Below are 23,912 nucleotides of genomic sequence, written 5' to 3'. Positions count from 1 at the left end.
TCTAGTCAGCGCATTTTAGCTTCAGTGGCTTCTTTTTAGTTTTTTAAATATGTTTAGGGTTATTGTTGGGTCAAGAATGGATGATGTTCCCTATGTCAGAGATTGACCTTTCTGTTCGGTTACCTTTATTTCTTGTTTTCTTCTTGTATCTTACAACTGTACCATGTCTTATCCTGTTGGTTTCCTTCATTATACGGATTGCAATTTGTAATTATCTTTTCTGTCTTTTTTTATTGGACTATAGGCTTCCTGGTTGCAGGATCCAACACACTGCCATTCTGTTAGACATAGGAGAAGGAGTGGGGAGGAGGTGGGGAGTGGGATTAAGTCCAGGCCCACCTGGCAGGTGTGTATTCCTGGGGATTGAAACTGGGGCTTTATGTGTGCTAGGCATTGAGCAGTTTTTATTGACTGATTTTTATTGACTGATTTTTTTTTCAGGGCTATTTTTTGTTAGAGAAGTGGAAGACACTATCTTCGAGTGAATACTTTAAATTTAAATTATACTTTCATAAGATTTTTGTACTTATTAAAATGTTAGGTCAAGCATGCCTTAAATCTTGGAATGCAGCAGCAGAGGGATTTCTGTGAGTTTATATATAATCTTATGTGTATATGCTATGCTTACTCATCAAGAGTTTACTTTGTAACTGGGTCTGCATTTATAGTTCATTGTTGTTGAAGTTGACTACACTTTACTTGTTCTTTCTAGCTCTGCGATACATGTATGTTTTCCTAAATTTTCTTTGGAAATTTGTGGAAAAAACTATTAACAAACACTAGATGCATTTTGAGAAGTGTATTGTATTAACACTAGTTTTATGATAGCTAAAACTTTGATTCTTTAAATTAGTCCTCCATTATTATATAAACATATATAATACATACACACACATTTATGTTTAATTGGCACAGCATACACACACATACACACACATATACACATACATGTTTACTATTGTGAATTGTGGAATATGTTGGCACATTTCTCTATATGATTACAGTGTGTGTGATAAGTCAGTGTCTGTGTGATAGACATCTAGAATTCTCTACTAGCTGCATATGGCTCTTCTGTGCTGTCGACTATAGATCTTGTTTGTCTTTTAGCCTCAGTACTCCTGTAAGCTCTAGCTATCTTCCATATCCCTCTCCAACACCCTTCCCAGCTTCAAGTGACAACTATTCCATCACATTGCCACAATACCAGAATTTCCTTCTTTTTCTGACTGACTGAGTTCCATTGCATATATAGTTACTCATTCTGTGGACATTGAGGTTGAGTCCACATTTTGTTCATGAAGATGTGGCACAAGAGAGAGGAAGTAACGTAGAAGTGCAGTAAGAGCGTCAGCGTCCTCTCTTTAGTTCTTTTGATAACTTAAAGTATTGAGTTTGCTACATGGCATGTTTGAGGTTCTTGTGGCTACGATAAACAAATTTTATTATGCAAAAAAATGAATGTACAAAAGTAGAAAAAAAAATCACTTAATCTCCCTACTTACTCATCCGACTGTCTTGAAAAGTTCTCAGTCCGTTGCCCGTCGTGTTCACAGGTGTTCCTCCTTCCACTGTGCCTTTGCTTACACATTATCCAAGTGCATTTCAGATACATTCAAAAGATGGATCCCCTAAGAAAAAGCAAACCTACGATTATGTGCAGAAAATTCATAGTCACAACCGTATGTGTATAACATTAGTAAGTCATTTAATGTTAAGTATAATGTTTAGTGAGAGTTCTCAAAATGTTTCAGTTTATTTTCATACTCTATTTGAATTAGGATGCAAATAATGTTCCTATGTTGCAGTTGCTTCAAATGGTTGCTTGAGTTTCTTAGAGCTATTTATTTTTTATTTCATGTATGAGGGTTTTTTTAATGTATGTATATTCACCATGCACATGCTTGGTACCTATTCAGGTAGAAGTAGAAGGTGTCCAATCCCTTGGAACTGGAGTGACAGCAGATGGTTGTGAACACCTTGTGGGTGCTGAGAACTGACCTCTGCCAGAACAGCAAGTGTTCTCACTAGAGTCTCTTAATTCATGAGCTTCCCTTGCAACTCTGCTGTCTGGAAATGTGTTTGAGAATTTGGGTCTTTTATAGACCAGATCACTATTTGTATCCTATATTTTACTGGCAATTGTAAGACTGGTATCTGATTCTTCCCTTTATGTAGTAGGTAGACTATTTCTCTCTGAACTATTTGATTCTATATAGAAATCTATATAGAATTTGTATGTGAAAGGTAGGTAGGGTGTCTGTCTGTCTGTCTTACAATGCTGGGAATTTAACTGAGGGCCTCATACTGCACATGCTAGGCAAGTGCACTGAGCTAGATTTCTGGTCCAGGCTGATTCTTAAACAATTTTTTAAAAACAAAAGATTGTTTCTCTAGCATCTCCAGTTGGTATATGTCTTAGTCGGGGTTTCTACTCCTGAACAAACATCATGACCAAGGAGCAAGTTGGGGAGGAAAGGGTTTATTCAGCTCACACATTCACATTGCTGTTCATCACCAAAGGAAGTCAGGACTGGAACTTAAGCAGGTCAGGAAGCAGGAGCTGATGCAGAGGCCATGGAGGGATATACTTACTGTCTTGCTTCCCCTGGCTTGCTCAGCCTGCTTTCTTACAGAACCCAAGACCACCAGCCCAGGGATGGAACCACCCACAAGAGGCCCTTCCCCCTTGATCACTAATTGAGAAAATGCCTTATAGCTGGATCTCAGAGACATTTTCTCAAGGGAGGCTCCTTTCTCTGTGGTAACTCCAGCTTGTGTCAAGTTGACACACAAAACCAGCCAGTATAGTATATATGAGAGAATGTATTTTGTTATGAATTTAAAGATAGTGAAAGTTAGTTAATTGTACTTAACTATGTTTTTGTGGAAACTACTCCATTGACTAGTGAGTCTTAGATCTTCCTTATTTTATTTTTTGAAAAATAAACATTATTTTTAATTTTTATTTTATGTGTATGGGTGTTTTGACTACATGTATGTCTGTGTACATGCATATGACTGATGTCCGTGGAGGCCAGAAGGCATCAGATCTCCTGGAACTGGAGTTAACAGATGGCTGTGAGTGGTCACATGGGCCTTGGGAATTGAACTCACTAGAAGAGCCAGTGCTCTTAACCCCTGAGTTGTTTCTCTTACCCATTACTTTACTTTTACCATGTGTATTCATGTGTGTCTGTGTTAATATGTGTCCCTTGTGTATGGGTGTTCTTGGAGGCTAAGGACAGTAGATCCCCTGTAGGTGAAGCAAGCCTGATAGGAGTGTTGGATATGGTCCTCGTCTCCTCTGGAAGAGTAATAACACATTCTTAACCAGTGAGCCAATCTTTGAGTCCCAAATCATTTTTTAAAAGATTAATTTATTTTTTTCTTAATTTCATACCATTATATGATTCCCTTGAGTCTATTTTGACATCCTATTAGAGATTTGATAGTTCCCTAGCTTTCAGATCTAATAAGGCATACAAAGTAATAATTTGTGCATTTTTTGGCTCTAGACCTGCTGTATTTTCCTCAGGAGGAAGCAGTAGTTAGTCTGTTCAGCTTGTAGCCTGTGTGCTTAGAATTAAGGTCATTGCTGCTCAGTTCATTCTGTAATTGTTTTTGCAGTAAAATTTTTTACACTTACTATGAGTGAATTCATGCCTTCTTATTGAATTTACCTTTTATTTGAGATATAATTCAGATCACATAAAGTCCATGTTTTAAAAAAGTACACAACTCAGTGGTGTTTAGTATCTTCATCATGCACAAACCTCACTGTCTAATTCTAGAAGATTGCCACTCCTCCCCCATAAATACAACCTGAGCCCACAAAATTACTCCATATTCCTCTCTTAGTGCATGGACTAGCAACATCATTTTCTCTTTCTCTGTATTTACCTCTTCAAATTTGAATTTGTAGTGTTTTGTGCTCTGGGTTTTTTACTTAGCATAATGTTTTTATCCATGCCTTCATATTTCCTTCCTCTTTATTGTTGAAAAAGATTCCATTCTATATATGTTGTTTATCTTTTTGTTTGCTACATATTTGAGTTGTTTCCAATTCTTTGAGCATTATGAATAATACTGCATGAATGTTTATTTACAAATTTTAAAATTAATTCCTTCCTCCATTTCTCCTTCCCTGCTGGGTCTTTCAGCGTAGCCCTGGATGTCCTGGAACTCACTGTGTAGATCAGCTTGGTCTCTGACTTACAGTGATCTGCCTGCCTCTCTCTCCTAAGTGCTGGGATTAATGGTATATGCCACCATGCCTGGCCCAGTATTTTAAATTTTGTAAATTTTTGTTTTTCTTTTTTGCTTTTGATATAGGTTCTTACTGTATTGGTCTCCAACTCATGTGATAGTTGTATATCTGAGACTACAGATACTCTCACTACTGAGCCCATCTTCTCAGTGTACAAGTTTGTGTAGACGTAGGATATGTTTACTGTTCTGTTGCGTATGTGCCCATGAGTAAAGTTGATGGGAAATGTGACCGTATATCTCTTTTGGGAAGAGCCAAACTGTTTCCACAGAGATGTCCTCTCTGTGAATTTCAGGTTCTTCATACTCCACCACCATTCTAAGGCAGTACTTTAAAGTGCATGTCTGTACATGTGTGTGCAGGCACACGTGTGAACACGAATCTTAGGTAGCATCTTCAGGAATGCCCTTTATTTCTTTGGAGGTAGGTCTCTTGTTGCTGTCATTAGCCTGAAGCTCACCAGCTAGGCTAGACTGGCACAGGGATACCTATTTGCCTCCACAGAGCTTTGATTACAAGTGTGTGCCAGGCGTTGAACTCAGGTCCTACACTTTAAGTTGAGCACTTAAGACTGAACTCCTCTGTATTTTTGGCTTTAATGTCTTGGCACTGGAGTTACATATTTAGTTATCTAATAATATAAAAATGTATCAAATTTATGTCTATTGGTTTTATAGAGCAGTTTGAGTTCTATGTGTATAAGCTCAGTCAGGGAGACTTGCTTGGCACATAACCAAACCCTGGTTTAGTTCACAACTGCATGAAACAACAAAAACTACAAGTAGTCATCGTCTGAAACAAACTTGGTTTCTTTGTGTTATTTCTCCCCGTGACTTATGGGGTGAGGAATCCACACTTTCCTTAGGGGTTACATCGGTAAGTGGGGAGTCCTTGCTTCTATTTGCTGAGGCAGAAAGCTTGAGGAATCTTCCTCTCACCGGTAGCCGATAGTTTTTTGGTGCCGAGTTCCTTCAAAGACCGTGGAGAGTCTGACAGCACTGTTTGTGTCCCTGCTGCCTTGTGAGTCCAGTGTTTGTTGTTGGATTTGTCACTTCTAGTGGATCTTAGTGTCTTCCTTGTCCCTTGTCTCCCAGAGTGGTTCTGTTAAAGCCAGCCTCCCCTCCCAGTCCAGCAGAGGCACAAAGCCTTGGCCCTCCTTTGACATTCCTTCTCACTGCCTTAATGCTGTTCTCACAGTGCTCTTGCTTTCGGTTCAGACTCACAAATGTCTTCTTTTTTTTTTAATCAAACTTCAGCAACCAAAAATACTGGTGTGTCTGAGGCTAATCTATGCAGACAAAGGCTCACTAAGGAGAGGTGACAGACAGCACGTTAGTGGGCCATCTTTGCATTTCTTTTATTTTTAGAGACACAGGTGAACTATTATATAATTTTCCAGGTAAGCACAGGATATAAAATAACAAGGTAATTGATTTATATTTTGCCCAAGTCACTTTATTTCCATAGACGGGAAGACCCGTTTTCTAAGGTAAGCTACACAAACATCCTGAACCATTAGCAGAATACCGTGTTTGCTGATTTTAATGATTTGTTTTATCTTTCTGCAAGGTTTATAACATTTGAAAATTACTGTCAACACAGGAATGATGGTGTTTTCACGTTTCTTTTTTTTTTTTTTTTTTTTGGTTCTTTTTTTTGGAGCTGGGGACCAAACCCAGGGCCTTGCGCTTCCTAGGCAAGCGCTCTACCACTGAGCTAAATCCCCAACCCTGTTTTCACGTTTCTTACAGAACTAGTTAGAGTTAGTAATATTTTCACAAAGGTACTTGCTATTCAGTTTAGAACCAATGGTGAGAATTTAGCTGGCTGATACTCAACTTTTTCTGGGCTGACTCCAGTAGATTTTCATGTCTATATATGCATTATGGCCATTTAAGGTATAGCCATTTGGGGGGGAAAAACTCGCTAAGTTTGCTCTTCTTTTTTCCTCTTCCTAAAATAAAAGGTCTCAAGCAGAAGAGAAAGAAGAACCTTGTCAGAGACTGGAGAAGGACGGGGTCTCTCCTGACCTGGTCTGGTCATGGTACGTACCAGAAATAGGGACATTGAGAGTCAGACTCTTGATAATAGTGAACAATAAACTTCTGTCTTATAAGATTTCCATTTTCTCCTGTTCCCTAATTTATCTCTATTTCCTTTGTCAATTCCTCAATACCAGTCCACTCTGAATAGAACAGCTATGTATGCAGCACAGTTTAATGGAAACCAGATTGAAATATGTACTTCTTGGACTCCAGGATTTTCATTTCTTCCTTTACTAGGAAACTGGTTTGGGGGTATAGCTCAGTGCTAAACCATGTGTGTCGCATATATGACCCCAGGTTCCCTTCCTCCCTTTCCCTAAAATAATTCTAGGAAGCAAGACATAGTGAAAATGATTTTTGTGTGTTTATTTGGTGTGCTTACAGAATTGTTAGATGGCCACTCACATATTTTTCTTTATATGATTGACCAAATTGTAAAACATTTATTGTAAAATATATTACAAAATAAATATATGTTATAGCGTGGTCACATCAAAGTAATTAATGCACATGATCACACATGACACACACTCTATATGAATTTATTAGATAGAAGCAGTTCCTTCCCTTCCTGTCCTATTATGTTTTCAGGACTCTTTTTGACCCCATGGCAGATGAGGCAGCTGTGCATACCCTGCCCATACTTAAGAAAACAATGGGGGGTTGGGGATTTAGCTCAGTGGTAGAGCACTTGCCTAGGAAGCGCAAGGCCCTGGGTTCGGTCCCCAGCTCTGAAAAAAAGAACCCCCCCCCCCCAAAAAAAAGAACTACATTTAAATGTAGAGCCAAGAAAACAATGGGCATTTCAGTGGCATCTGGGCCACAGGCAGAAAAAACATCTCATTAGACATAAGGACATATAAGCAAAGCTTTGAGGACTTGTGTGTGTGTGTGTGTGTGTGTGTGTGTGTGTGTGTGTGTGTGTGTGTGTGTGTTGGTTTTGTTTTTAAACATGTGATAGTTCTTAGACTTAAGGTGTTTCGTGCTGGTACACAAAGAGGTAATTGAAAATACCATATTAATTTCAGACTTCATTAGGGACATGTGTAGAGAATGCTTTTCAAAATTAAAAACAAAGTAAAAAAGTGCCCCCTGAACCTCATGTTGTGTAGTTACATCATATTAAAAAGAGGAGGAAGGTGATTTTTTTCTTCTTAAAGGTGGGCCAGTATTCTCAAAATTTGTGGGCATCACAATTTTTTAATTTAATCTTGTACCCAAAGCATGATGTTTTACTAGTTTTTTGGGGGGTGCAGGGGAGTATGGGAGACAGTATACGAGACAGGTTTTTTTCTGTGTAGCCCTGGCTATCCTAGAACTCGCCCTGTAGACCAGGTTGGCCTTGAACTATTAGAGATCCACCTGTCTTTGCCTCTGACTGCTGAGATTAAAGGTGTGTCCACAACCAAACAACTACTAATTTTTTTTAATCTAAAGTATGTTTTTATTTGCCCATAGTTTTCAATAAGCTGAAAATGTGCTTGCCTGGTATTGGCATGGTACGTACACCAGTGCCAGTGAGCGATGGTCAGACATGAGAGCTGCCCTGCCCTGCTCTGCCCTGCACTGAGTGCTTACCCTTCACTGTCTGCCTGTCATGTAGCAGCCAGCAGTATAGTCCTCGTTCTCGTACTGCTGAGGGCTCTGTGGGGCCCAGCACAGTCCTCTGGGGGTTCCTTCTGTCCCAAAGCTATGGAGCCAGGTGACCACACATCATAAAGGATACGTCTTAGTTACAGTTCTGTTGCTGGGAAGAGGCACCATGACAAAATCAGCTTATAAAAGACAGCATTTAAGTGGGAATTTGCTACAGTTCCAAAGGGTGAGTTCCTCATGATCCTGGTGGGAGCTTAGTGGCAGGTGTCAGGCATGGTGCTGGAATGGTAGTTGAGAGCTTTTGAAACCTCAGAGCCCACTGACCCCCAGTGACACACCTGCTTCTTGTATTTTTTTCTTTTTTTCAAAAATGTACGTGTAGCCTCTTGGTTCTCAGAGTCTGGTAATGCCTGATAAGCTTTGCATCAGTGTGTCCTTAGATTAGGGATGCCTCTATCAGTCAGACTTGTGTTCTTATTACCAATGCCTATATAAGCTAACTAAAAAAGGAGAAAAGGTTTATTTTGGTTAACAGTATTGGTCAGCCACCCCTGGCTTTTGAGTGTGTGGTGAGGCAGTATATCGAGGTGGGAGCGTGTGATGGAAAAAGACCACTCACATGGGAGAGCCCAGGAAAAAGAGAAGAGGATCTCCTCGCAGAGTTTCTAACTCCCTGGTGACAGTCCTGTGTGCTAGCACCAAGGCCTCTAACATGTAGGCCTTTGGAGAACCCTTCTACAAACCATTGCAGTGCCTCATTATCAAATGAAGCCCTTGGAGAGAGACTTTTTCTTGAAGTTTTCTGCTTGTTTCAGAATGGTCATTGGGTTATTATTATGATTATATAAGTGGAGATGGCAGAAGAATCAAATATGGATGACTAGTATAAGTTTTTAAATTATTAAACATGGTGGAATTTTTCCAGGATGAAGAGATGCGGCATAGCCTTGAGTGCATCCAGGCCAATCAGATCTTTCCCAGGAAGCAGCTGATTCGGGAGGATGAAAATCTTCAGGTAAATATAGGCCATTTTAAACTGTGTAATATGTGTTTAGCTTTATATAGTAATGATGGAGCAAAACTAGTAGATTGAAGTCATGTATAATAGACACAATCCTTAAACTGTACTTACAAAAATGCAACTTGGAAAATGTTCCTTTTTGCAAATTATTTCTTAAAAGTTCATAGTTTGAGATGATCATTTATCTCATCATTCCTTAGAAGTCTATAACTTGGGGACATAAAGTATAAGCCGTCCTTTAGATTTTTGCTTTAACTTGTGTAGCAGAGTGTTTTTGTATGTTGGCTTACGGGTTATTCACCAGGCTTATTTTTCAAGACTTGGCTTTTCTGCTCTGGAACTCTGAAGGGTTTCTTGTGTTTTTCAGGTTCCTTTCCTTGAACTCCATGGAGAGAGCACAGAGTATGTGGGCCGTGCTGAGGATGCCATCATTGCCCTCTCTAATTACAGACTTCACATCAAGTTTAAGGAGTCTCTTGTGAATGTAAGTGATACCAGCTATTTTCCCCGTGAGGTAGACAGGAAAAGGAAGAGGTGAGAGTTACACAGGCTTAGGTGTAGGAAAGCGTACACTGTGCTCTCCTCTCAGCTAATTTCATGCTCAAGTATGCTTATTTAAAATAATGCGTCCTGTCTGCTGAGGTCTCCATTCTTTTTTTTTTTTTTGGGGTTCTTTTTTTCGGAGCTGGGGACCGAACCCAGGGCCTTGCGCTTCCTAGGTAAGCGCTCTACCACTGAGCTAAATCCCCAGCCCCGAGGTCTCCATTCTTAATAGTAGATGGTCTGTACTGGGCACTGCTGTATTACTGAGCTTTAGAAAGGTGTAGAGACTGCACAGGCCTTTCCCTCGCTCCCTCACGAGTTAGCAGTTAGCAGCTGCTTCCCTTGAGATAATCTTTTGGGTCTTAAAAGAAAGGTGCTCTTTGAGCTCACTACAGATTATCACATTGGATAAAGTTACTCCGGTGGCTCTTGAAGCAGATAAGAATAGATGTTACACATTGTTTCTTTGCATATCGGACTCTTACCTAAGGAAAATGGAAGCTTGAAGTTGCCCTCTTTTGGTTGTGAGAGTCCACTCAGTAGAACTGGTTCTTCCAGTTCACCACTATCCTTAGGAGTCATCATGAACCAACACAGAAAGGCCCACAAGGTCACAGACTTCTTCTGCCAGTGGGAAGTGTTCTTCCTCTTTAACTTGCCAGTCTTGTGGCTTTCTGTATTTGAGTGTCAGTGCAGAGAAGTGTGTTGTGATGTCTGTCAGAGCTTAGGCCTACATTCAGATTATGTTTATTTAGGGGAATCTTTGAAATCTGTTTCTTGCATTCATTTTATTTCACCTTTCTAGAATTTACCTAACTATTCAAGTTGCATTCTTTATGACAAGGTCAATGGCTGTCATTTTTGAGTTGGCATTTAGTATGTATTTGTTTATATATCATAGTCACACATTTTGAGCCATTTTGACCTGAATTCTTCTAACCACCTACTAGACTTGGGTTATATCTGTATTCTACCCATTACTATACCCCAAAGTCCTCAAGGGAAAAGAAAATGTACTGTGTTGATAGTGTTCTAGTGACCAAAAGCACTTTAGGGAAGGTTTATTTCAGCTGGGTATGGTTGAGCACTTCTCAAATTATGCAGCATGATGTGAGGCTATGGTCCTTGTCCCTGTCAGCTTTTCTGTTCCCCTTTTACTAGTAAAACTAGCTTTCCTGGACCACTCAGGCAGACCTCATAGTTTTGCACATTTTCCCTTTTCTCTTCCCTGGGGAACTTCTCTTCATCTCTCAGAACTCAGTTCAGGTGGTAGCTTCCTCTGTGATGCTTTGCTCAATCCCTTTCCCTTCCTGGCAGTAACCGTGCTCAGTGGGCTGCTTCTATATCTTAACACACTTTCACAACATTACTAGACATGTTGTCACTCTCTGTCTTGCCTTTGTATCTTCAGGGTCCAGCATGTCTGTCACCAGATGCCCTGCAGTTCAGTAAATGGGCAATGAATTGAAGTTAGTATGGATCTGAAATAAGCATTTCTCCTCTTTTGGATTCGAAGTTCATTAAAAATCGTGTGCTTCTGTGAATAGGCCTATGCCATTCATGATTTCTCTCTTACAGTAGCTCTCTGAGTAGGATATAGTCTGGCCTTTCCCCGCAAGTGTAATCGCTATATACAGTGTTTGTGGAAACTGACTGCTTTTAATCCATTTTAAACACTTACTTTTAATCCATTTCCTCACAGGAAGCATTTTCTCTAGCATTGTAACTCTAAGTCTTAGAAGAGAGATGTTGTGTTTGCACAGAAAAATGATAGTGCAAAATTATCTTGACATTGTAGGAGCTATGAACATTCCCTATTAAGAGACTCCACAGTTAGTGCAAGGGTTCCTGAAGCCTGAGGTCACTCCAGGAAGAAAAAGGCTGGCTCCTCCTGCAGCAGATACTCCTAGATGGAGACTAGAGGATGATAGGGGTTCACTCTCTCTCTCTGCATCCTTCTATTCTATCTTCAACAGATAAGTATTAACAGCAAAACACAGGAAATCAAGAGACCCTATTAAAGGTTATTTTATCTAACTCACACACATTTAAGCCCTTAGAACCCAAATGTGCTGTCTCTTTTGTGGCATGACCCACTTTGCATTGTTTAGTACTTCAGAAAATGACTTGCCATTAAGTTTTAAGTAGCTACCCAGTATCAAATATTCTCTTAGTTTCACAGCACATTGAAAGTTTATAGGTTTGGCTACTATAAGCACTCTTACTTTAATCTACACAATCTCAGTGAGCATCAGACTTACAGTTCGTTCCTAGGGTGACCTAGGGTGTTCTGTGACAGCATTCCTGGTATGTGCAATCTTCTAGTTTTCTATTTTTCCTAAAATATTTCTTTGAAGCTTACAACTAAGTGTTCAGGTAGGATTTATGGACACTTAAAACAGGTTTTGTTGTGTAATTCGACAGACTGATTTACAGTCTGCTGCTTCTAAAACCCCAGTGAGTGGCTGAGATTCTTGGGTGATGGCTGCTTCACTGTCTGGAACAAATTGGTCATGAGTGTTGGATATTTATCTTGAAATCATGTCTTCACTGATGAGTCTCCTCTTTTTTACTGATGCATCGTGTTCTTACAGGAATATTTTGTGGGGGTAAAGATAAAGCCTACAGTTTATACAGAAGCAATAGAATTATGACCTTAAAAAATGTAGACTGAGGTTATATGCTTGCTGTGGTACTTGCATGGGTGCTTGAATGTGTATGCACAGAAGAATAAATAAAATTTAGAAAAGAATGTAGACTGAGTTTTTAGCAGAAATGACCAGGTTGTGTGTTGGGTCTGGGAGGTGTTAAAGACTGAGAATGTTTAGTTCTGATTTTGATACGTGAGGGAAGTTGGGAGAGCTAGAGCAGTGGTATAAGCCTTAAGAAAGGAGAGAAACTTGGTTAGATGTATGGGAAGGAAAAGGTGGCGAACTCTTCCTCCTAAAGGAGGTGGAGGGGAGCCTGGGACTGAAGGAGACAAAAGGGAGGCAGGTTCCATTGTTACAGAACTAGGTGTCTCTCATTTTATTTTTGTTTTATTAATGCTACTCTCACATGTGACAATCAGTTAATTAAAATTTGATGTTTTGCGGGACTAGGAAGGTGGCTCAGGGGTAAGAGAATTTGTTGTGCTAGTGGAGAACTTGAGTTTGGTTCCCATCATCAACACAGTGGCTCACAGCCATCTATAATGCTAGCTCTTTCTGGCCTCTGAGGGTACTGCACACATGGTTTGCAGACATACATGCAGGTAAAATACCTGTACACAAGAAATAAAAAAAAACAATCCCTATTTTTCCACATTGTGATTCCAGTTGATTTGGATGCAGCCTCCTCTTCCTCCTCCTCCTCCTCCTCCTCTTCCTCCCTTCTTCTGCCATCTTCTTCTCCCATGGTGCACTAGGTAAGAACACAGACTTCCCCTCGCAGACGACCTGAGTTCAGCTCCAGTACCCAACTCGTGGGCGGTTCACAACCACCTGTTCTTTCGGCTCTAGAGGATCCAACACCTCTGGCCTCTGAGGGCTTTGTGTTCAAAGCCACATGCTCACATGTAGACAATTGCAAAGGAAAGGAAAAGCTTTACAGGTCTTTCATTTGCCAAACTGTCAGATGACCCACCATGTGTGAGAGATGGGGGAAAGGTAGCGAGCTTGCAGGAACACACAAAAAAAGAGTCCATTTATAGGGAACCTGTAAACTACCTGAGAACTAGTTAGTGTTATATTTTGTCTTCTTTTTAAAAGTATTATGTTTCTTTATTGTGTGCGTGAATCTTGAACTCAGGTTGCCAGGCTTGGCAGCAAGCACCTGCGCCTGCCTAATCTCTTTCCTCTTGATCTCCACATTCTCTCTTGATGATGTTACCATCACTGAAAATTCTCTCCTTCTCTCTCCTGATTTACAGGCTCTTGAAATAAATTTTAGCTGTGTCAGCTATAGTTTCTCGGGCAGCATCTTGGGGTTAAGGTTTTAAATAAGCAGAAAGCCAAAGCTGCTTTTTTCTTTTCATGGAATATAAGCAAGAATGCATAGTTTTCCTCTTACACCAGTTCTGTTACAGTTGTGGGAGAGTTTTAATAGATTGTATACTTAGAAACAAGTCTTTCGGGGGCTGGAGAGATGGCTCAGCGGTTAAGAGCACCCGACTGCTCTTCCTGAGGTCCTGAGTTCAATTCCCAGCAACCACATGGTGGCTCACAACCATCTGTAATGGGATCTGATGCCCTCTTCTGGTGTATCTGAAGACAGCTACAGTGTACTTATATATAATAAATGAATAAATAAAAAAATTAAAAAAAAAAAAAAGAAACAAGTCTTTCACAAGGACTCCCAGGCTTATCTGAATGTTATGTGGTTTGCTGCTCTTTTTCAGTCTGCGCCCCAGTTTCTGTTTCTGTGTTTCAGTCTTCTGCCCTGGACTTCTTTCTGACCCAGCATTCTTGTTCTGAGGGGTCTCTGCTGATTCTGGCAGCGGCATGGTAGATCAGAGTTGTAACAGGTTAGCTCTGACAGTGGCAGGACTGACTTGGAGCCACCCTGTGCAGCCAACACTTTCGGTTGTTTGCTGTGTCTTGGAGACAATTGCCCCCACCTGAACAAATTTAAACAGATTGTTGGAAGGCTCCTTGCAGCTCCTACAGCCGCATTGACTGGGTTTAATAGTGTTAAAACAAGCCAACCATTTTCCCCAAGGACTCAGTACTCAGGGGTGGATGTAACTCACTTGGTAGAGTGCTTGCCTAGCACGCATCAAGCTCTGGGTTTGATGCCAAGTATCACATGAACAAGCCAGGCTGGTACTGCACTGTAATGCTGTCACTTAGGCAGGCAAGTGCGTCAGATGTCTTTAGTGTCATCAAGAGTTTTACAGCCAGCCTGGGATGCATACGAACCCATGTCTCTTTTTTTAAATGAACCAGGTGGTAGTGGCAAACACCTTTAATTCTAGGACTCAGGAGGCAGAGGCAGGGGGATCTCTGAGTCTGAGACCAGCCTGGTCTACAGAATGAGTTTCAGGATAGCCATGGCTACACAGAGAAACCCCGGCTGGAAAAACAAAAACAAACAAAAAGAATTTATTAATTTATCATGTTGCTTGGAAATTGCTTTTGGAGTTGGAGGTCGAGTCAGATATTTTCAGGAGGAATATCCTGTGTCATTTACACACTTCCAAAGTGTTTCTTCTGTCTCACTGGCATATCTTATCTTTGTCTACTATTGTTAAGTTGAGCCTGCTGACCCAGTTGGCAGGGAGAGGGACTATTCCAATTCACGAAAGCATTGAGTCCTGCGTGACAAATAAGACTCCTCAGCTTTGGAACATGTCAGATCTAGCCTATTTTAGGTTCTTGGACTGCTGTAGACTTTGTGATCTCCATGATCTATTCTACTGATCAAAGATCCTGACCAGTGACTACTGGTGTGCCCTCTTTGTTCTATAACCTATAAGCAATTAGGCCTCTAGAAGACCCCTTTGCTAAGAACTGAGGCATAAATATACTCTGCCACCCGGGACAGGGAATACATTCATTCTTGTTTGCACCTAGCCTTGAGTGCTTTGTTAGTCCCTTCAACTTTTGTGTTACTACATATCATAGCATCTTAAATAGTGCTGTGAGAAATGAACTTGTGGGCTTGATACTCAAGGATTTATTTCCTCTTCTCTTCCAGAATCCATGCCTCTTCTTAGTGATCATCATGTTGAGACTTGAACTCATTGATTTAGGGAAAAGGAAACTCTAATCCTCTCTTTAGTAAATCACTACTGATCTAGCTAAATTTGCCATTCTGTTTGCTTCTTTTTTTTTTTTTTTTTTTTTTTTTTTTTGGAGCTGGGGACCGAACCCAGGGCCTTGCACTTGCTAGGCAAGCGCTCTACCACTGAGCTAAATCCCCAACCCCTCTGTTTGCTTCATTCTCTGTTAATCAATTGGTCTGAATATATCTCAAAGTCAGTGCCTTTTTGACTAAGAGAACTTTATCCTTTTTAATTTTTGCAGGTTCCATTACAGCTTATAGAAAGCGTTGAATGCCGTGATATATTTCAGCTTCACTTGACATGCAAAGACTGCAAAGTTATCAGGTATGTGGTGTGTTTATGAGGCTGTGAAGTATTATGGAAAATATTCTTTAAAGAGTTGTTCTATAGTTTGTTAGGAAAATATCTTCTGAAGATCGACACTGTTAGGATAATTTCTGAGTAATTAGTAACTGGAATATTTTATTTTTAGTGTATATTGGTGTACAAACAGATACATTTTACTTGGAAATAATTTTAAATACATAACACGTATAAAAACTAAAACAGTACAGTAGTGTACTGTTTACCTGTTAACACTTTACACCAATTTACTTGATTATTTGCAGAGCGCGCGCGCGCGCGCGCGTGCGTGTGTGTGTGTGTGTGTGTGTGTGTGTGTGTGTGTTGGGGGGGAGAAGATTTTTTTTAAAAAATTAAAAGTTGCTTCATTTGGCTCTTCAGCCTTAACCTCTTTAAGTGTGCTTTCTACAGTGTGTAGTTCTGTCTGCACTGCTTTAAGTCTTTGGCCAGTCATGCACATGCACCTGCCCAGAAGCTGTCTCAGATCCTGGGATAAAAGACGCACATATAAATTGGCTTATTGGGTCTGGCTGGGCTCTTCTGAGCCTTTCGCTAGCGTGCCCTTACCTTCACTCCTTACTCAGTGCCTTTAACTCTGCCCTCAGCTTCACTGCTCAGTTACCTTCATGACACCCATTGGTCTGCTGCCCAAGATGGTTTGGGACCATTTTCCCTTTCCGCCGACATTTTGGAAGATCTCCAGTGTAGCTCTGAGTCTGTCCTGTTTGTCTTCTCGATTCTGTCCTCTCTCCTGGCCTGTGGGAACCTGGAAGTCCTGCTTTTTTCTTTCTGCCCAGCTATTGGCCACTGATATCTTTATGATAGATCAAAATCTAATTGGGGGTGAAGACCTTTAGCATCAATAAACAGATTCTCAGTCAAAACATCAAACCACCCCTACAGCTTCCCTTACAATAGAATATTTTCCCACAGTCAGTACGTCATTGTCAATTTCACAGTTTTACTTTATAATACATTTGCTAAATGTACTGTCCTGCTCTAATGATGTCCTGAATAATATAGTTTTCTGTTTTAATAGATTGTTTCTCATCTTATGCGTCTAAAGTTTCCTCAAAATTAAATTGAAATTATGTGTCTACAACTGGGATACACAAAACACACACATACACTCCTTTTCAAGGTATTGTGTTACATCCAGAGACAATCAATCCAGTTGTCCCTTATTGATGAGTTTTGATTAGACCAGTCAAAATGTTATTCAATTTCTGTATAATTTCTACATTTTCTTATAACTAATAAACGATCTGTGGGAAACATTTTGAGAAAATGCAGGTGTCTTGTTTCTCATCAAAATTTTTCTAATTTTAACATTCATTCATGATTTTATTAAACCTAATTTTAACTCTGATGGTTGCAAAATGATGTCCAAATAGGTTTTTAATTTAGTAGTTCTAGATATGTTCCTGACATTTTCACTTTACTCCTTTGAACTGTTTTGGGATACTAGTGAACACGGTATTACCATGTTGATGAACTGCATTCACTGGGACAAAGGAAGGCTTTAGTGACCTCCTGTTAAGGCTGACATTTAACACGCCTCTTTAGCTGCTCATGTTTGTCTTTCTGAAACTCTGTGCAGCCCACGGGGGCCAGAGACTTGCTGCAGTGCTCCTGTTTCAGCTTTCTAAGTACTGGGGTCACAGAAACGAGCCGCCACATACCACACACATTATACTTTTGATAGATAATTGCCAGCCACTCAGATTTAAAAGTTTGCTTAGTTTTCGTTTGTAGCACTGCATCTAAAAATAAAGATAAAAGCAAGCCCTCAAATATCAATTTGTACTAATTATTTTAACCCCTTAATGGTATACACTGAAAATTGCTATTGGTAATGGAACTGTTTTGTTCTCTGTGGTTGTAGCTGGGTGTCTGTGTGTGCTTTGCCTTACTTGGGTCTGTTGGTCCTGGTTGCTAAGTAACCACGTTTTGAAACCATCTCCCGACTGACTGTGGATAGGATCGTGGTCTGTGTTTTAGGATGGTCTATTACATCACAGCAAAAGAAAAAGGGCTTTCTGAACACATTTCCTAAGAGAGATAACTGTAAAACATGCTAAAGAAGTAGAGTGAGCCCTGATCATCAAAGGTGCAAGCCAGTCCTTTACTTTGATAATCACTGTTAATTACTTTTAGAAGAGATTCGTTAGATCAAAATAATAGATTTTCCACATGTCCAACTTCCTTCCTTTTCCTTTGGCACCACTGGCTAAAATCTGTCTTTATTGTAAGTAGTAGTAAATGACTGTCTCTGACACTTTCTTCACTCATCTTCATTATGAATAGATACTCTTGAATGGTGGCTTTTCTTAGACTTGATTATCGACTGTCACCTGATGACATTTATACCTGTTTTTGCTTTGCAAAGGTGTCAGTTCCCAACCTTTGAGCAGTGTCAAGATTGGCTTAAGAGATTAAACAATGCAATCCGACCACCTGGAAAAATAGAAGATCTCTTCTCATTTGCATACCATGCTTGGTGCATGGAGGTCTATGCCAGTGAAAAAGAGCAGCATGGAGACCTGTGCAGACCAGGTAGGCCAGACTGCTTAGGAAGCTTTGCTTGGAGGCCTTTATCATGGAATGGGAACCTACAGGAGTCACACTTGACAATCTCGGTCATCTAGCTTTCTTCTGTTACTCTAAGTTTAGTAAGACATATTTCCTGCTTTTAAGGGGGAGGTGGAAAACTGTGTTTGATATATTAGCTTCCTAGTCCTAAAATGACTATAAGAAAGGTTGTGGGGATTATAGAGCCCTAGTGGAAGGAAGCTGTACATTTTGTGTATGTGTTAAATAGCATTTAATAGGCTTTGAATGAGATTAGCCTTGGACATTTATGTAAAAATACTTAATTTCTCACTTTATTCTCTTACATTTTCCTTGGTCTTTTACTAAAATGACATCTGTATGTATGTGTGTGAGTGAGCGAGCGGGCAAGTGAGACAGAAAAATATTTGTGTGTGTGTGTGTGTGTGTGTGTGTGTAACTACATACATATATGGAGGTGAGTGATGTTGGGTGTCTTCCTCAGTGGCTGGCTACCTTATTTTTTAAGACAGGTTAGAGCTCACCAGTTTTCACTGGCCACCAAGCTCCAGCAGTTTCTGTCTTTGCCTTCCCAGGAGGATTATAGGCGTGGGCCCTGGTGCTCTGCTTTTACATGGTTATTAGGGATCCAAATGTAGGTGCTTGTGCTTGCTCAACAAGCACTGTACTGAGTAATCTTCCTTGCCCCTGTCACTGTGTTTTAACGAATTTCAACTAATATAAATGGCTCGTGCTGGGTGTGGTGATGCACACCTTTAATCCCAGCACTCAGGAGATAGGCAACAGATCTCTGTGAGTTCAAGGCTAGCCTGGTCTACATTGTAAGTTCTAGACTGACTAGCCTTACATAGTAAGATCCTGTCTCAAATCAAAACAAACGAAAAATGTGGCTCTTTAAATTTTTTTATTGTAATGTTACAGATAACAAAGGGTACAAATCTACATTTGCTAAGTTTTAAATTAACCATTGTATATTATTTCAATTTTTCTGTCATCTTATAGAATAATAAGCGTAGAGAAGTGAATCCTGTTGCATCTTCTTGTTTATGACACTAATTTTAAGAGGTACCCATTCTCTGACTTGAGTTGCCTGCTTGCCCCTATTTTGTTCTTTCACGACAAAAAAAAAAAAAAAAAAAAAGGTAGGGTTTCTCTGTGTATCTGAACTGGCTGGTTTTATGTGTCAGCTTGACACAAGCTGGAGTTATCACAGAGAAAGGAGCCTCCCTTGAGGAAATGCTTCCATGAGACCCAGCTGTAAGGCATTTTCTCAACTAGTGATCAAGGGGGAAGGGCCCCTTGTGGGTTGTACCATCCCTGGGCTGGTGGTCCTGGATTCTCTTAGGGAGCAAGTTGAGCAGGGCGGGGAAAGCAAGCCAGTAACATCTCTTCATGGCCTCTGCATCAGCTTCTGCTTCCTGCCCTATATGAATTCCAGTCCTGACTTCCTTTGGTGAGGAACAGCAGTGTGGAAGTGTAAGCTGAATAAATCCTTTTCTCCCCAACTTGCTTCTTGGTCATGATGTTTGTGCAGGAAGAGAAACCCTGAGTAAGACAGTAACCTTGGCTGTCCTGGAACTCACTCTATAGACCAGGCTGGCCTTGAACTCACAGAGATCTGCCTGCCTCTGCTTCCAAGTGCTGGGATTAAAGGTATTTGCCATCAACACCCAGCTTTCACAACAAACTTTTAAAAAGAGAACTTCTCTGTTCCCTTGGTAATTTTAGCTGCCGTGTAAGACATTCCTAAAATGGATTGTCCTCAGGTTGGGCCTTCAGGCGCTTTCCTTCCTGATGATATATACCAACCAAACAGCTCTCCAGTGTCCTCTGTCTTTCTACAGTCTGGGAGACATGGGGGATGTGGGCGTTGGGGTGGGGGTGGGGGTCATGTAGTGGGTAAAGTCTTGATTTTAGAATTCAAAAGTCTGAAATCAAGCCCATACTGTTTAATTGAAAATAATACTTAAACTTTGTGACCTTCAGTTTCCTTTGCTTGTCAAACTGGAACATTTATTTCATATTCTTCCTCTCCAAATTAACAAGGGTATCTTGAAGATCAAGTGTGTTAATGCCAGGGTTCAATTCAGTAAATATTCTTGTACCTCCTATACACGAGGCTTATGAACTCACACAGCTGCAGTGTCTTCCTCAGTGGTGGTCGGAGATTCTCTGGACTGAAGGCTGCTTTTTTTCTTCTCAAGATGCACATGTGTTCACACTAATGCTTACTGCTGTCACTATAGGGACTGTTACTGACATTACTTGGAGAAAGAGACGGAAGATAGGAGGGACGGAGGGATGGGGGTGGGGGGAGGGAGAGGGAGAGAAAGAGAGAGAGAATGAGAGACTACGTTTAGGGTTTTTTTCCTTTTACATAGGTATACTATGTATACAAAGATAAAAATGTCTGCCATTTTTCATTCCAGCTCTCATGGTTCTAATGCCTTCTCAACATGTTGAATGTTGGTAGCCACAGCTTATTACAACAGGAGCACACTAGACAGCCACATTGTTATGTTTTCTCTAGGATGAAACAACATGTGAAATATTTCAGAGTATAGTGTAGCCCAGAACATGAGAGCATAGCATAGACTCTGAGGTATAGACTTTGGTTTAGTCTTTCAGCCATACATAGAGCCTTTGATGGCTTCTCTCCTGTTCAGCACTGACTGTGTCAGCAGACAGGGACATGGGATGGCTCTGTAACTCATTGTCTTGCTGTTCATGTAAATTTTACTGTTGAGCTGTTAAGCCTGTCATAGTGGAACCAGTCATTTTGCATCCACTTCTGGAGGACTTCCTCACCCTAGGAAGAGGTCTCAGCATTGCTGTGGATTCACTTGTGAACCTTGAATGTCTTTGTTAACTGTTGTTAAGTATCTGCCTCCTCTCAAATGCAGACAGGCAGTAGACTCAGGACTGCAGCCTTGGCCCAAATGTCCTCCGCTTCTGGAGTACTTACATTCTCATTGCTGTGACAGAACCCCTGCTGAAGTAGCTTAACAATGGAGAGAGTCATTCTGACTCACAGTTTATGACAGACCACCATGGTGAGGAAATTGTGGTGTCTTAGTCACTATCCTGCTGCTGTGAAGAGACAGCATGACCAAGGCAGTTCTTATAAAAGAAAGCATTTAACTGAGGTGCTGGTCTGCAGTCTCTGAGGTTAGTGCATCATTATGGTGGGGAGCATGGGCACAGCCAGGCATGGTGCTACTAGATAAGTGACTGACAGCTACATTTTTACCCATACAGGTGTACATGTGTGCTTGAGCTCGAGTGCTCCCCCCCCCCACACTTCTAGATTAAAAGAATTACTTTGTGTATGAATTTTTGCCTGCATTTCTTTATATGAACCATGCATGTGCAGTACCCATGGAGGTCAAACAGTTTTCCCACATAAGCTTTTTTTCCCTGAGTCTGACTTGTTTTGCTTAACAATAATGATGCCTACCTCTGTTTTCCTATATGTTGTTGCAATAATAGTTTCTCTAATCTTGATTAAAATTGCCTTGCAGTGGGTGAGGTAGCTCAGTTGGTAAAAGCATTTGCTCTGCCAGCCTGATGCCCTGAGTTTGATCAATAGGGCCTACGTGGTGGCGGGGAGAGCTGACTCCTGCAAATTGTCCTCTGACTTTCACATTGAAGCAAGCATCATGCCTCTCAAACATATACAGATACATATAAAATTTTTCTAATAAAAAAATTTCATTGTGTGTGTATATTTTCTTTTATTGATTAATCTGTTATTAGACATGTATTCTTGCTCCAGTTTCTTAGCTGTTAAGGGTCCTGTGAGTAAATATGGTAGGTAGTTTTTGAAAGTGAATGTGCATGTTTGCTGCTGTGCTGTGTACTCCAAGCTAGCTGGCTCATAAGCCTCTGGGTGGTTTCTCCTATCTCCATCTCTCCTGTGCTTTCTGGGATTACTGATGTGTGTAACTGTGTTTGGCTTTTTACCTGGGTTCCTGGAATCTGAACTCAGCTTATTAGGTTTGCATGGCAAACACTTTTACAACCATTGAACCATCTTTCCAGCCTTTAAATATATTCATTATTTTTTGAGAAATATGTATTGGACCAGTGAGATTTCTAAGTAGGTAAAAGTACATGTCACCAAGGCTGTTAACTTGGGTTCTGTCCCCAGGACCAGAGAACAAACTCCTGAAAGTCGTCCTTTGACTTCTGCACATGTATTGTAGTATGTACCCCCAGCACCATCAATAAATGTAATATTTAAAAAATTAAGACCATTTGTTTTTATGTATGTTTGTATTGACTATAGATAATATGGATGTAAGTATGTATGAGAGAGAGAGAAAGAGTGTGTGTGTGTGTGTGTCTGTGTGTCTGTGTGTGTCTGTGTCTGTGTCTTTTTATATTTTATTTGTTTAGGACAGGGTTTCTCTGTAGATGTGGCTGTCCTTGAACTCATTCTATAGACTAGTCTGGCCTCAAATTTCTCTGCCTCTGGAATGTTGGGATTAAAGGTGTGTACTACCACTGCCCAGAGAGTAAGTGTTTTGTATTTTTTATGTAAATACAGCTATAAATGTTACTCTTAAGACATTTAGTAGATGTGTCCCAAATGTTCTGATAAATTGCATTTTTATTTTTATTTGATTCTAGAAATTTTACAATTTCCTCCCTAGTTTCTTTAGTGAGTCATTTAGTTCTTAAATATTTATGCAGTTTCTGTAGCTTCTCCTGTTACTAATTTATTTCTAGTGTTATTCCACGAGACCTGAGAAGATACTAGAATTTATATCAGTTATTAGGCTGTTGTTAAGATGTGCTTTATGTCTTATGTGTCTGTCTCAGAGGTAGCTCCAGGGATTACTGGAAGAATGTATATTCTGTATATTTTTGCAGAAGTCTGCTATATTCATTTGGTCTTAACTCTGAAGTTGCTTTGTGGATTTTTATTTGGAGGGTATGTCTAAAGGTGAGAGTTGAATATTGAAGTTACCCACAGTTATTGTATCAGGAACTGTGTGACCCTTTGTGTTCGTTAACATTTGCTTTATAAAATTGGAAGCCCCAACATTTGATGCATATGTACTTATGTTAGATCTTTTTGGTAAATTGTTCTTTGTTAATATATTGACTTCCTTTGTCTCTTCTAGCTATTTTGATTTGAAATCTGCTTTATCAAAATGAGAATAGCAGTAACTATTGTCCCCTGTTTGGGGCTTCCAGTTTTTGTTTTGTTTTGTTTTTTCATTTATAGGCTTCTATCCTCTGACCTTTTTTTTTTTTTTTCTCTCTCTCTCTTCTTTTATCCTTTGACTCTTAATTTGTGGGCTTGCCAATGAAATGATTTTCTTGCTGACCACAGATAGTCCAGTCTTGCCAGCTAGTCCAGGCAGCTGGGCCAGGCAGCTGGTCCTGCATCTTTGTATTAGTACATTGAAGTTTACACTTAGTCAATACTAAGAGGTGTTTATTGATTGCTGTAGTTTTCCTGGTTGCATGGTTCCTGTGCTCCTCTCCTGTTAATTTTAAGGGTTTGCTGTTTTACTATGTTGAACATGTTAAATTCCTCTCTAGTTCTCCAGTGTTCATCTAAACTCATGAACTTTATTCTGTCCTATGTACTTGGGATTGAAACTGTCCTTTTTCCTCCTGTGAAGTGTCTTTTTAACTACCTTTTGCAGTATTGGCTGGATAGCCAGAAACTGCTTTAGTTCATGCTTGTTTGGAAATGACTTACATGTCTTAGTTTTCAAAGATAGCTGTGCTGGCTGTAGCAGTCGTAGT

The 23,912-nt window shown here is 40.2% G+C and overlaps 1 protein-coding gene across 50 annotated transcripts in view; it reads left to right on the top strand.

Annotated features, from left to right (window-relative positions):
* Window positions 1–23,912, top strand: part of Mtmr3 (myotubularin related protein 3) — a 112,934-nt gene that overhangs the window by 56,514 nt on the left and 32,508 nt on the right. For 40 of the 50 annotated variants that reach the window (XM_087583430.1, XM_087583416.1, XM_087583407.1 and 37 more), the window contains 5 exon segments: window positions 6,234–6,311; window positions 8,834–8,923; window positions 9,297–9,413; window positions 15,478–15,560; window positions 17,968–18,134. In XM_087583430.1, the coding sequence (XP_087439556.1) occupies window positions 6,309–6,311; window positions 8,834–8,923; window positions 9,297–9,413; window positions 15,478–15,560; window positions 17,968–18,134 (460 nt within the window). In that variant the 5' untranslated portion in view covers window positions 6,234–6,308. 50 annotated transcript variants of the gene reach the window in all.

The sequence above is a fragment of the Rattus norvegicus genome, chromosome 14 (genome assembly GCF_021556685.1).
Source record: "Rattus norvegicus strain SHRSP/BbbUtx chromosome 14, alternate assembly SHRSP_T2T, whole genome shotgun sequence".
Classification (NCBI taxonomy): Eukaryota; Metazoa; Chordata; class Mammalia; order Rodentia; family Muridae; genus Rattus; species Rattus norvegicus.
The sequence above is the reverse complement of the archived record's forward strand: the minus strand, read 5'-3'. Positions and strand labels throughout refer to the sequence as shown.